The 14,228-nt window shown below is 35.2% G+C and overlaps 1 protein-coding gene and 1 pseudogene across 8 annotated transcripts in view; both read left to right on the forward strand.

Moving 5' to 3' along the window:
* TANC2 (tetratricopeptide repeat, ankyrin repeat and coiled-coil containing 2) overlaps nt 1-14,228 on the forward strand; it is a 374,683-nt gene that overhangs the window by 211,522 nt on the left and 148,933 nt on the right. For all 8 annotated transcript variants that reach the window (XM_024130199.3, XM_028499426.2, XM_024130198.3 and 5 more), the window contains one exon: nt 9,056-9,204. In XM_024130199.3, the coding sequence (XP_023985967.1) occupies nt 9,056-9,204 (149 nt within the window). The remainder of the gene's footprint in view (nt 1-9,055; nt 9,205-14,228) is intronic.
* Nucleotides 5,498-6,368, forward strand: LOC102979115 (60S acidic ribosomal protein P1-like; annotated as a pseudogene).

Here is a 14,228-nt window from a genome sequence, read left to right on the forward strand (position 1 = left end):
GGGTGGGAGGGAGGGAGACGCAAGAGGGAAGAGATATGGGAACATATGTATATGTATAACTGATTCACTTTGTTATAAAGCAGAAACTAACACACCATTGTAAAGCAGTTATACTCCAATAAAGATGTTTAAAAAAAAATCAAACAAGTATGGCCTCCTGCAAAAAACCTTCTTTCCTCCTTTTCTTCCTCCATCTTTCCAGAACAAGTTTAAATATTTTTTTCTCTGTTCTCTCTACTACTTCCTTTAATTTACAAAATACTTCTTGTATATACTGGCTTCTCATTATCCTTAGGTCATTGCTCCACTTTAAGTTAACCAATGTAAGAGGGGAGTGGTCAGATAATTTTTTATTTTACACTCAATTTTTAATTATATATAGCATTAATTAGTTTTTCACAGCTGTAGACTTCTTTCTTGGAGGAAAAAAAAGTATTGTGAATATTGTTTCATTCTCAAACCCAGTGTCCTATGTCCTTAATACATTTTCTGTAATTTTTGAAAATTAAAATATAACATAATTAAAGAAAGGTATACAAATAATAATTATGCAGCTCTATGAAATTTTCAGAAGTGAACACACTTGTTTAGCCACTACCTAAAGCAAGACATAGAACATTACCAGCACCTCAGAACCTTTCCTCATGTTTCCTCTGCATCGTAATCCACTCCCTATAAGTTTGACCACTGTTCTGACTGCATTATCAATGATTTCTTTTACCAGTTTTCAAACTTTATATAAATGAAGTCATTTAGTATGTACTCCTTTGAGTCTGTCTTCTTTTGTTTAGTAGTATGTTTGTGAGATTCTCTTTCATTGCTGTCGTATTTCATTGTATGTCTACTGTTGATGGGCATTTTCAACTTTGGTTATTATGAGCAATTCTATGAATGTTTGTTACATCTATTTTGATGCCCCTACGTATACTTTTCCTTTTGGTATATACCTAGTAGTAGACTTGCTGGGTCATGGGGTTTCAGTCCCCAGTCTAAATTTTTTTCCAAATTTGATGCTACCAGTTTACATTCACACCAGTACAACAGGATTTAACTGTCCTTTTACCCCCATATTATCAGGTGTTTTTGGTTTGTTTCTTTTGTGTGCTGTCCTGCACTACACATACGTAGTGGTATCTCATTGTGGTTTTGATTTTCATTTCCGTACAATGTTGAACATTTTGTATAAAACAGGAATTTTGTAAATTCCCGTGTGGAATTTCTTTTGTTCATCTTTTAATTGTATTGTCTTTATTTTTCTTATTGATTTGTACGAGTTCTTTGTATATTCCAAATACAAGTCCTTTGTTGGATGTATGAATTAAAGATATTTTTCCCACTCTATGGCTTGCCTTTTTACTATTTTAATGGGGTCTTTGGTGAACAGAAGTTTTTCTCATTAATAAACTTACCCATCTTTTCTTTTTTGTGTTCTGTTTAAGAAATCTTTGCCTAGTCCTAGTTCATGAAGATATTCTATTAGGCTATCTTCCAGAAAATGTATCATCTTTCGTATTTGGGTCTTTTATCCACCTGGAATTGATTTTTGTGTATGGGATGAGGTAGGGACAGGTTTCATTTTTATTCATACATATTGATCTGTCACCAATGATTGAAAACGTCATTTGATTACTAAAATATTGCAATGGCATCTCTGTCCCAATAAAGTGATTATACATGTGTAGGTATGTTTCTGGATTCTTTATTCTGTTCTCCTGGTCATTTTATCTATGCTTGTACCAATCATACTCTGTCTTAATTACTTTAGCATTAGATTAAGCCTTGATATTAAGTAATAGCAGTCATTCTTCTTCACATTTTCTTTACTATTCCTGGACCTTTCCATTCCCATGTGAATTTTAGATCCTTTATTTTTTTAATGTTTAATAATAATTCCTATTAACTTTAATGAAAGCTTTTCAAAATTACAAAATCCATTAAAGTAGTTCATTATACTAATAGCTGTAAGAGAAATAAAAACTACTAGTTTTCTTCTTAGAGGCTAAAAAAGGCATTTGATAAACATTCAGTAACCACTTCTGCTGTGGAAAAAAAAAATCCAAACATAAGAATCCTTTAGTTTTATGGTGCTGTATTCCTCGTTCAGTGTTCTGGGAGCAAAGCCTATTGCATAAACACACTGCTCCCAAATAGCCAAGATAAATTTCAAGAGTTTTAATCAACATAATGTATGAATGATACGATTTATTTTGTGTATAATAGTGTCACGGTGATTATTTTCCAACAACCTACCAGCCATCTTGTTTTGTGTATCATACTCCAAATTCATCATTATTAAAGGAGTCACAGTAGAATTCCACTCAAGAAAAGAACTGTCTTTGTTTAGGGACATAACCTTAATTGGGCGTGTTTGGTTATGAAGATGACACCTTCTTCACATCGCCTGGATGGTCATGGATGAGACAGAAGGATAGGTAAAATATTTGGTATGAGGATTTAAGAGAAATTTAGAGAGTTTTGAACAAATACCCTGGGCAGAGGGGAGGCAGGAAGTGATGCCCAGCAAAACGGCGAGAGACTGGAATCAAGGATGACAGTAGAGCTTAGGGGTTAAGAGCCTGAGTTCTAGATCCAGATTTCCTGGATCAGCTACTTACTAGCTTATGAATTTGGCTAAGTTACTCATCCCTCTGTGCTTCACTTTCTTTATTCATAAAAAGGGGATATGTGCCTACCTCGTAGGGTGGTTATGATCATTAAAAGAGTTAATGTATATAAAATACTTAGAAACAGTACCTGGCATATAATTAATCCCCATATGTGCTAGCTGTTATTATGATTAATAAAAGGTAATCTGAAAATTTGAGATATATCATATTTTTTAGTTTAATTTAATTGTTCTGTGCCATGATATAATCCCCCACCCTTAACAAACACACTGTAACCCCAGTAAAGTCCTGTCCGCGCACCACCATAAGACTAAGGTTCATTGAAGACTGAAAAGATTACAGCAGAATCTGGTAGTGCAGAAAACAGACCCTACACTCAGGAAAGAAATAGCCCAAAGACTAAAAATTCATTGTAAGTTAGAAATTGAAGTAATTTTAAGACTCCATGGAAGTAACAGGTTGGACACTGGTTTTCCTACTGACTGTGTGTTAAGAGTTCATCCAATTTGACAGATTTTAAAGGATAAGGTGATTCTAGCTGTTTCAGGGTTTCTCAACCTCAATACTATTTAATGGCTTTCGGGGCTAAGATAATCCTTTATTGTGGAGAGCTGTCTTGCGTATTGTAGGATGTTTGGCAGAGTCCCTGGCCTCTACCTACTAGATGCCAGTAGCAACACCGCTCCCTGCAGTGTGACAACCAGAAATATCTCCACTTATTGCCAAACGTTCCCTGGGGAGCAAAATTGTCACCAGATGAGAACTGCTAAGTTATTTAAAAGAAACTTCCCTGCACAGAGTTTTTTCCTCAAGTTCCAGACATTCACAAACAGAGAATAAAATAATGCCCTACTATGTAGTCATTTCCTAGCTTCAATAATTTTGACAACTTTGTTTTATCTATATCTTCTCCATTTTTTTCTGTAGTAATTTCAGCAAAACCTGGTCATTATATCATTTCTCCCATAAATACTTTAATGTATATAAAGTATATGAGCTTGTGGACTTCTTAAAAATAATAAATATTAGTATCTTTTTAAGAAACTAATATTTAGGAAAAAAAGCACTTAAGAGAAATAGAGTGATATAGTAAGACTAAGAGTAACATGAGTATAAGAGCCTAGAAGAAAAAGGAGGAGTTTGTTTTCTTTTCCCCTAGCCTCTTTCTTAAGTGAGTAACATTTGGACTTTTGCAAATAATGCATGAAATAATAATATAATTATAGCCTCTTGCCTGCCATTTGTATATAGTGTAGTAGTATGTTGTGAAATTTAAAGAGGTCAGGGACTTTTACATTTTATTATAGACGTCTTCAGAATTACATTTAGCATTTTAACCTGAAGCTGTTTATTTCAAATTTCAAATGCTATAAATATCCTTGTTATCATAGTAGACTTTGATAAATTTTAATAATATTAAATAGTTAACTCAGTAGTTTAGAAATTCTACACACTGTGGTAACGAAATGAAAAATTCTTCATAGCAAGTGTTTAAAGGTGGAAATTTGCTTGAATGACGGATGGGGGATTTGTTTGTTTTTAATTGAAGTATAGTTGATTTACAATATTGTGTTAGCTTCAGGTGTACAGCATAATGATTCAGTGTCTTTGCAGATTATATTCCATTATAGATTATTACAAGATAATGGGTATAATTCCCTGTGCTATATAGTATACCCTTGTTGCTCATCTACTTATATATAGTAGTTTGTATCTGTTAATCTCATACGCCTAATTTGTCCCTCCACCCTTCCCCCTCCCCTTTGGGAACCACAGGTTTGTTTTCTATCTCTGTAACTCTGTTTCTGTTTTGTATATACATTCATTTGTATTATTTTTTAAATTTAAGGTACTTGTTTTGAAGATGCATTTGTAACACAGCTTTTTCCTGAGATTTTATGTTAGAGTATTATAGTTGGGCAGAGGTAGAGAGATAAGGAACTGTCTATAATGTTGGACATTATAGAGGTAATAAAGCCCCTGGGATATCTTTCTGGTCTGTGGCAGAGAAATCCATTTTTGTTGCCTCTTGCAGAGAAGTAGGGAAGGGAATATAGATCCTGTTTTTCTACTCTGGCATAATTTCAATGAGAATTCTTTTTTTTTTTTTAATGGGACTTTAACACTGGTAGAATTAGGTTTGAATGCCAGTCTAGGCACTTTCTTTTTCTTTTTTTTTTTTAAATTAATTAATTAATTTATTATTTATTTTGTCTGCATTGGGCCTTCGTTGCTGTGCATGGGCTTTCTCTAGTTGTGGCAAGCGGGGGCTACTCTTCATTGTGGTGCGCGGGCTTCTCATTGTGGTGGCTTGTCTTGTTGCAGAGCACAGGCTCTAGGCACGAGGGCTTCAGTAGTTGTGGCACGCGGGCTCAGTAGTTGTGGCTCGCAGGTTCTAGAGCGCAGGCTCAGTAGTTGTGTTGCGTGGGCTTAGTTACTCCACGGCGTGTGGGATCTTCCCAGAGCAGGGCTTGAACCCATATCCCCTGCAGTGGCAGGCGGTTTCTTAACCACTGTGCCACCAGGGAAGTCCTCAGTGAGAATTCTATATAGATTTTCCACAGATGGAGCCCTTGAGTTCAGTAATACTATACAAGGATACACCTGTAGTCCCTTCCTCTGAACTGCAGCTTGTGACTTTAGTAGAGAAGTTAAGATAAATGTTAAATTGAATAATAGGAACATAAACCTCACTTTCTTGCCATTAGTAGTGATTTAATGTGTAACACTGAATATCCTAAAAAATTAAGCTATTATATTTTAGCATCAAACCGTATGGTACTCTAGTTAATGCTTGCTATGGTGAAAGGACATATCTGACTCCAAAAAAAAAAAAAAGATTTTTGTAATATCCTATATAGGGTATGTGCTACTGTGGATTGTTAACAGGTTAGACTGAATGCATCTGAACATAAAACAAAATCTGAAAAAATGTTGACAATGAATCAGGTTAATGTAAAGAGATACTCAGTTTAGGTAAATTAGTTCTGCATCACATTTAAAATAGATCATCTTGAGTTCCCTGGCTATTTTTTGTGTCTATAAATAACTATAAATTATCTATTTGGAAATAAATTGCGTCCAAGGAAAAACCTCATACTGACATTGTTCAGCATCCCTCAGTGAAAAGGTTTGAAAAAGAATAATTCCTGTAGTTGGTAACCACTGAAAAATAGCCTAAATAGAAAGAAAATTACGCTTCCTCAGCTGCTGCTAAGGTGCTCGGTCCTTCCGAGGAAGCTAAGGCTGCATTGGGGTGTAGGCCCTCACTTCATCTGGCGACTGCACCATGCCCGGCAGCCCCTGCCTAGCATTCGCCCGCACCATGGCCTCCAACTCGGAGCTCACCTGCATCTCCTCGGCCCTCATCCTGCCCGACAATGAGGTGACAGTCACCGAGGATAAGATCAATGCCCTCATTAAGGCAGCCAGTGTAAATGTTGAACTTTTCTGGCTAGGCTTTGGCCAGTGTCAACATTGGGAGCCTCATCTGCAATGTGGGGGCAGGTGGACCTGCCCCCTCCACCACTGCTGCCCCAGCTGAGGAGAAGAAAGTGGAAGCAAAGAAAGAGGAATCTGATGATGACGTGGGCTTTGGTCTTTTAGACTAAACCTCTTTAGTAACACGTTCAATAAAAAGCTGCTGCCCCCCCCACCACTGCTGCCCCAGCTGAGGAGAAGAAAGTGGAAGCAAAGAAAGAGGAATCTGATGATGACGTGGGCTTTGGTCTTTTAGACTAAACCTCTTTAGTAACACGTTCAATAAAAAGCTGAGCTGTTAAAAAAGAAAAAAAGAAAATTGCGTTAAAAGCTAATTGTATGGAAAGAGTGTAGCAGTCTGGAAGCACAGGATTAAAATGAATGCCAGAGATCAGGAATTTTAGGGGTCTAAATTCCAGGCCAAAAAAAATGAACCTGAATGGGGTTTCTTTTCGGAGTGATGAAAGTATTCTGGAATTAGAAAGTGGTGATGGATCCATAAACTTATGAAGAGACTAAAGCCATTGAACGGTATACTTTAAGAGGATAGAGTTTATGGTATATGAATTATTTTGAAAAAATGACCCTGACTATGGGGGAAATGATAGCTCAGGGCTATCTGGCATAGGGTAGCAACCCAACCAGGGTGAGTAGTGCACCTGTGTGCAGGGTGGCAATGAGCAGCAGTGAGATTTGTTACATGTAGGGGGATAGATTAAATAAGTGTAGTATTAACTAAGGAAAGTGAGAACCAGATTTTTCACTATTGGAGAACAGAGTTATAACTTTGGAAAGGAAGAAATCTAGAATTAACCCGATGGTATTGAATTGGAATTGGAGCATCTTTGTGAACATTTAGAGTGTATGTTTGTATATGGATTTACAAATAAAAGTGAATATAGCGTTGTGTGTATGTATATAAGTGTATGAGCATACTGCCTAACTCTGTCGACGGAGTGGACCTGGGGGGCAGTGACATCCTGATCGCAATGAGCATACCTGATATTCTAAATACCTTTCCCCACTAAAAAAAAAAAAAAAAAAGAAAAATCACCCTTTCTTGGGAAAAGGACTGATTCTAGGGCTACGGCAGGGAAAGGACAAGATGAGCCTGGAACTTCTGATGCCAGAAAGCAAAGAAGTACCAGAAAATGACAGGGCTATATCAGAAGGTTACAGGAGCCAAATCGAAAGGGCTTACATGGACAACTTTGGGACAATTTGAGCATCAAAATAAATAATAGTAACAGGTTATAACTCATTGAGTAAGATAGGAGTCTTTGAGTTCAGATAGGTAGGTAGATAGGTAAAGGAAAAGAAACTAAACTATAGAAGAGTGATGGATTTATAAAATATCACTATTTGGCAAGCATGATAGTAATTCTACCAAGAAACATTAATGGATGCTAAAAATAGTGGGCAAAAGTTTATTGAGGAGAGATTCAGACTGCTACTTGTACACCAATGTTCATACTATCATTATTCATAATATCTAATAGATGGAAACAGCTCAGTGTCCAACTTGATGGACAGATGAATAGATAAACTAAATGTGGTATGTACATAAAATGGAGTCAGTCATAAAAAGGGGTGAAATTCTGATACATGATCTAACATGGGATGAACCTTGAAAATTTACAAAGTGAGATAAGTTAGACATAAAAGGACAAATACTGTGTGATTCCTCTTATATGGGGTACCTAGAATAAGCAAATTCAGAGACAGAAAGTAGAATAGAGGTTACTAGGGGCTAGTAAGAGGGGAGATTGGGGAGTTTTATTTAGTGGATACAGAGTTTCCCTGGGGGATGATTAAAAAGTTCTGAAAATGGAGATGGTTGCACAACATTGTGAACGTACTTAATGCCACTGAATCGTACACTTAAAAATGGTTAAAATGGCAAATTTTGTTACGTGTATTTTTATCACAAAAATTTTTTTTAATTTAAAAGTTTGTTGAAGAATGGTATACTTACATACTTTCAGAGTATTCCCCCATTACATACTTATTAATTACAAAGAGAAAGAGTATAATTTTAGAGTGGAAATATCTGGCAAACACTGCCATAACCAAGTGATCAAAGTTAACACAGCATTGCTTTTGCAATAGTCCTGCCAAAAAATGCATAACCTGAATTAAATCATGAGATAACTTCAGATTGAGGGACACTGTGCAAAATAGCTGGCCTGTAATCTTCAGAAGTGTCAAGATCATGAAAGTTAAGAAGAGACTGAGGAACTGTTCGAGATTAAAGGAGTCAAAGAGAACTAAGAACTAAGTGCAGTTGCTTAATCCTGAATTGGATCTTTTTGCTAGAAATGACATTACTGGATAAATATCAAAACTTAAATGGGGTCTGTGGATGAGATCATAATAACGTAAAATGTTAGGTTCCTGATTTCTCTGCTAGTACTGTGGTTATGTAAGAGAATTGCTTGTTTATAGGAAATGCATACTGTCTGGGCCTGATGGGATATCATGTCTATATTTTCACATGGTTAAGGAAAAAAATATTCTTTGTACTATTCGTGAAACTTTTTTGTAAGTTTGAACTGATTTTAAAATAAAAAAGGATATTTACACGAACTGTAAGGAAAAAAAAAGATAAAAGAACCTGAATGAAGGTGGTGATTATGGCCAGGACTAGATCCCAAGACTAGGACTTGTATTGGAAGGCTAACTGCCAAAGAAATGGGAAACTTCTATTCAGTGAGTTACAAAAACATTCTCTCAAATTCAAGGGTTTAAAGTAAATATATTGAGGATTCTGAGTAGACTATCAATTATAATATGTAACAGTGGAAAAATCAGCTTCTAGTCAGGGACCTAGTAATTTTGCATTTAGAATGTGAAAACAAAGGAAATGACCAAACTGAATGTAAAAATAGTTGCAAAACTGGCCATTTTATTTTGATAGATTCAGGTGTTTCAATGTCTTCCTGTTATAGGTGATGCTGAACAAGAACTTGGTCCCCCTCCCTCGGTAGATGAGGCAGCAAACACACTCATGACTCGTCTGGGTTTCCTCCTTGGAGAGAAGGTCGCGGAAGTTCAGCCAGGTGACCAATACAACATGGAAGTACAGGATGAAAATCAGGTAAACTGCTTCCTATTAACTTAGTGAAACATGGGATGAAACAGCCTATTATAACCAGGAAACGAAAAATGTTGCAGGGTGTCAGTGTCCTGAGAAGAATAATCCCAAGTATAGAATGCCTTTTGAGGCCTGGAGATATAACTTAATTTTCCATAATCACTATATTTCTTCAGTTTATGGAACATCTTTTAGTTTCCTTCTTAAGTTTAAAAAGCCACTTTAAGGTTTTGACTTATTTATTGAATGAATGAGGAAATAAATAAGTAAATAAGCCAACAGACAAAATAGACATATATATGAGCACCGCACCCCCAAATTGCAGAATACATATTGTTTTCAGGTACACATGGATTATTTGCCAGATTGACAATATGCTGATCCATAGAACAGATCTCAACAAATGTCAAAAGATTTCAATTACTGGGACCATAGTAGAATTAATCAATTATAAAATAACATAGAAAATGATAGCTAAAAGATAACTTAGAAAATCAAAATCCCCAAGTGTTGGGATATTAATATACTCCTAAGTAGCCTTTAAGTCAGAAAATCACATGAAACTGGAAAATATTTTAAACGGAAATAATAAAAAACAAAATATAATAAAACTTTTATCTTTAGTAGTATATAAAATATGCTTTAAAAAACTTTAGTTTTAGATACATATATTAGAAAAGCAGAAAATCCGAAAAATTAATGATCTAGATATTTATCTCAGAAAGTTAAAAATATCAGCAATTTGAAAAAATTATTTCATACACTTTTTTCTTTTGGCTATCCCATTCTTTTCAGTTAAAATGTAGCAAAAGAAGTATTAGACTCAGATTCATTTATGCGGTCTTAATCTTTAAAATGAATGTCCGGTAGTGAACCATTTTACTCAGAAGATGACAAATTAAATTCAAATTGCGTATTCTCAGTAATGTTGGTGAAGATTCTATGTCATATATTAGCTTCACCATAAAGTGTACAAGGATTATTTGAATATATTTGTAGATCATGTGGTTAATGCTCAGATGTTCCAGAGCTGTCTCCTCAGACTTTTCCTTTCTTTATATTCTCACTCCTAAGGTCATTGGTTTTGCTGGCTGCACATTCTGATCACGTGGGCAGTTTCTGTAAAATTCAAATACCTGGAGATTTTAATCAGATTGAAACTCTTCCATTCTTATGTCTTTAAATACTGTCTTAACTCCTAAACTATCTCTAGCCCTGCCTTTCCCCTTAACTCTAGATCTGTATTTCTAGCTGCCTACACTACCTTTTCTACCTATGTGTCCAAGATACATCTCAAATTTAACATGTCAAAAAACGGAACTCTTGCATTTTTCCCCAGAACCTGCTCCTTCTACTGAGTTTCCTGTCTGAATAGGTGGCATCACCTACAGGCATAAGACAAAAGCACTGGAGTCATTCTTGGCTTTACCCTGTCACACTCACATTGACTCTTTCAGCAAATTATGTAGGCTTTGTCTTCAGAATGTATGCTAAACCTGATCCCTTTTCATTACTTCCACTGGTACACCTAAATCCAGGTCAGTGTCATCTCTTGCCTGGGCTAGTGCAATAGCTCCTAGAATGTAAGGTTAGAAGGCTGGAACTTGTGCCTGTTCTATTTACGGCTGTATCCTCTGCACCTAGAACAATGTCTGCTATTAGTAGGTGCTCAATAAATATTTACTCTCTGAATAAATGGCCTCCTAATAGGGCTCTGCTTCTACTCTTGCCCCCTGTAGTCTGTTTACACAGAAGCCAGCGTGATCCTTGTAAAATGTGAACCTGGTCCTTTGATTTCTCTTCTCTCAATCTCCCACTGTATTTCCCCACATTTAACATTAAATCTGAAATCTTTACCATGACCAGCAAGGGGCTACCTGATCTGACCCTTTGCTGCCTCTCCTACATCATTTCCTACCCCTCTCCCTTTCACCTGCAGCTCGCCAGCAACACTGGCCTTCCTGTCATTCCTCAAACACATAAAACATTCATTTATACTGGAATGTTCTTCCCACATAACTCACTTGCTTACTTTATCCAGTGCTCTGCTCAAATGTTACCTCCTCCGAGAGGCCTCTTCCTTAATTACTTTATCTAATAGCACCTGCCCATCACTGTATCCCCTTATCCTGGTACTTTATTTTTTTTATGGCTCTTATCATTTATTATGTTATATATTTAGTTGTGGGGGGGTGTTGTCTGTATATCATACAAGAATGTAAGCTTCTTGGTGATAGGGATTAATTTTTTTTGACTAATTTACATTGTAACTATGTCAGTATGCTGTGATTTGTGAATAAAAAATTGAAATGATATATGTTGAGGGCTTCATTTAAATTGGTATAAATAAAACATCTATTTTACTTTTTATCTCTTTATATTCACAGCAGGTTAAAATATGACTGTTCTAATAATGACCAAGAAACATGACATTACAATCTGAGAATTTGCCAAAGACCCTGTTGTTTCTAAAAAGCTACATTTCTTGAGGTGCTAAAATTTGTATTTGGTTGCTTTTGAGATGGATCATGTCACAGCCTGTTGCAGTGATTTCTAAATAAAGTCACATGACTTGTGACTTCATTTAGAAATCAGGTAGCCCCTCCGTGGTCATGGTAAAGATTTCAGAGTAGAGCGTGCTTTGTGTATTTACTGAATAAATTCGTCATAAAATAAGTAAATGAGTAGTATCATTGATTTAATGTAATTAAAGTGATATAGTATAATAGAAAAGTCACTGAACCAGGAGGTAGAAGATTTGTAGGGTTCATTTATATTTCAGTTTTCAGGTAAAGAAAAATGGAAACACACTGCCAGAAAGTGATGGAACAGTATTCAAATCCAGGCAGTCTCCTTTTACAACTTATGTTCTTAATAGCTACACCATACTGGTCCAGTATAGCATGAAATAATGACAGGATTGTCGTGAAGATCAAGTTAAATCATGAATATGAAATCACTTTGTGAGCTGTAAAATGTCATATAAACAAAAGATATATATGCAATATAATTAGTATGTAAATGTATGCAGGAACTGTATGATTTGGGGGAAATTGCTTCATAGCTTACATACTTAGGGTAGTTTCATTTTCACATTTCTTAAATGGGGAAATAATATTTATTATGCCTTATACTTGGTTGATAAGGAGATAATGAAGTATCAATTATAACATTAAAAAAATTTTAACTACAAAACATTGAACAAAGGTAAAATATTAATCATGAAGCTACATGATAGCCCTCTTGGAATATAATATACCATGAAACTATCTTGGAACCACAGGAGAAAGTGACTGAATTGATCATTGGAATTTCTAGTCTTAGGAAAATTATTAAGAACTGGGAGGTCATGTTCACTTAGTGACTTTCTTCTGTACTAAACAGCATACTGACAAAGATAGATTGCTTTGTTTAGAAAGACCCTATAGTAATGGTGTCCTCAGAATAGTGCTAATAATGACAAAATCCAGCACAGGCAAGTCAGCATATATCATTTTTTTGCAAAGGACGACATATTGAAAGTGATATTCAACTGTTCACTATATTTTCTTCTCTCAGTAGTTTCTGGGGTATTAGGATGTACCTTATAAATTCCATCATTAGATTCTTCCCTTGTGTATTTGTAGAACCTTGAAGAGATCCGATTGGGAGTTGGGATCCTTCTGGAGACCACTAAAATATCAGTGGGAAAACCGCTGAAAGGTTTTAGAAGTGGAGCGGCTTAATTAGATGTCCATTTTAGCCTGCACTATGGAGAATAAATAATGTTGTCTTTCTGTGCCTAGAAGAGATTTCTATGTCTCATTAACTAGCCTCTTTAAATAAATATAAGGCTTGCCTTTTAATTCACAAGCCATGAACAATTTTCTGCTTTCTGAATGGCTTGATCTTTAAGCTTTGCTTTTACAGTTAAAGCTTTTAAAGCATACAGTCTGTGATAAATGCTTTATTTTCCAGAAAATAACTTGTAGTAAAAATTATGCATCATTTGAGCTTAACCTCCACATTGGCTATATTATGCATATAATACAGTTTCCTTTCTCAAAGAACAGACTGAGAATCTTGTCTAAAAATGGAAATTAGTTGCTATAGAGGTAATAGATTTATACCCAAATGAAACTTTTTCAACATGGTATGACTATAGTATAGATATATCTAATGTAAAAGACTCTAATATAATTCTATTACAGTACCCACATATTTCTTAAACTGAGAATGAGGCAGTTAAAACTTGCCATGCCAAATTCTAACTAGGGAGGATTCTAAGTCAGTAAGACTGGAGTGGGGTTCAGTATCTGTCAGTTTTGTAGGGGAACTTGTTTTTTACATTCCACAGGTAATTCTACTGCAAGCCCAGTTTTAAAAAAATTCATTGCTCTGGTAGACCAACATCATTTTATAGAAATAGAGGAAATTACAAAGAAATTGAAACTCCTCCCTCCTCTGGAGAAAAATTATATAGAAGAGAAATGGCATAGATTTGAGGGCTTATTGTGTTATTAAGAAAAATCAGTTTCTAATATTATTCATATGATTGAAAAGGTTTACTTGGTTGCAGGGTTCTGAGAATGTCAGTTATGCTTGGTTAAGTTGAATGTATCTTTTATGACCTGGTTATAGCATTTAAATTAAAATCAAAACCTGGATTCAACACAGATAATTAAATATAAGAGATTGCATCTGGAAATCATTTGGGGACAAGTCTCTAAGAGCCTTAATATTCTCATATTCAGTGATCAACGTATTTTCCAGTCAAGTTACAAAATGTAAATCTTCAATTTTAGCAGAGAGATTATGAATAGACTCTGTATGGAAAGAAGTTGAAATGCTTTTTTTTTAATTTAACATTTAAAGATGTCAAATTTATCATTAGTACTCCTTCAAGTAATTTTGCCACTGATGAGTTACTCTTTTGAAAAGGATAACATTTTTTTTTAAACATCATTATTGGAGTATAATTGCTTTACAGTGGTGTGTTAGTTTCTGCTTTATAACAAAGTGAATCAGCTATACATATACATATATCC

The sequence above is a fragment of the Physeter macrocephalus genome, chromosome 14 (assembly GCF_002837175.3).
Source record: "Physeter macrocephalus isolate SW-GA chromosome 14, ASM283717v5, whole genome shotgun sequence".
NCBI lineage: Eukaryota > Metazoa > Chordata > Mammalia > Artiodactyla > Physeteridae > Physeter > Physeter macrocephalus.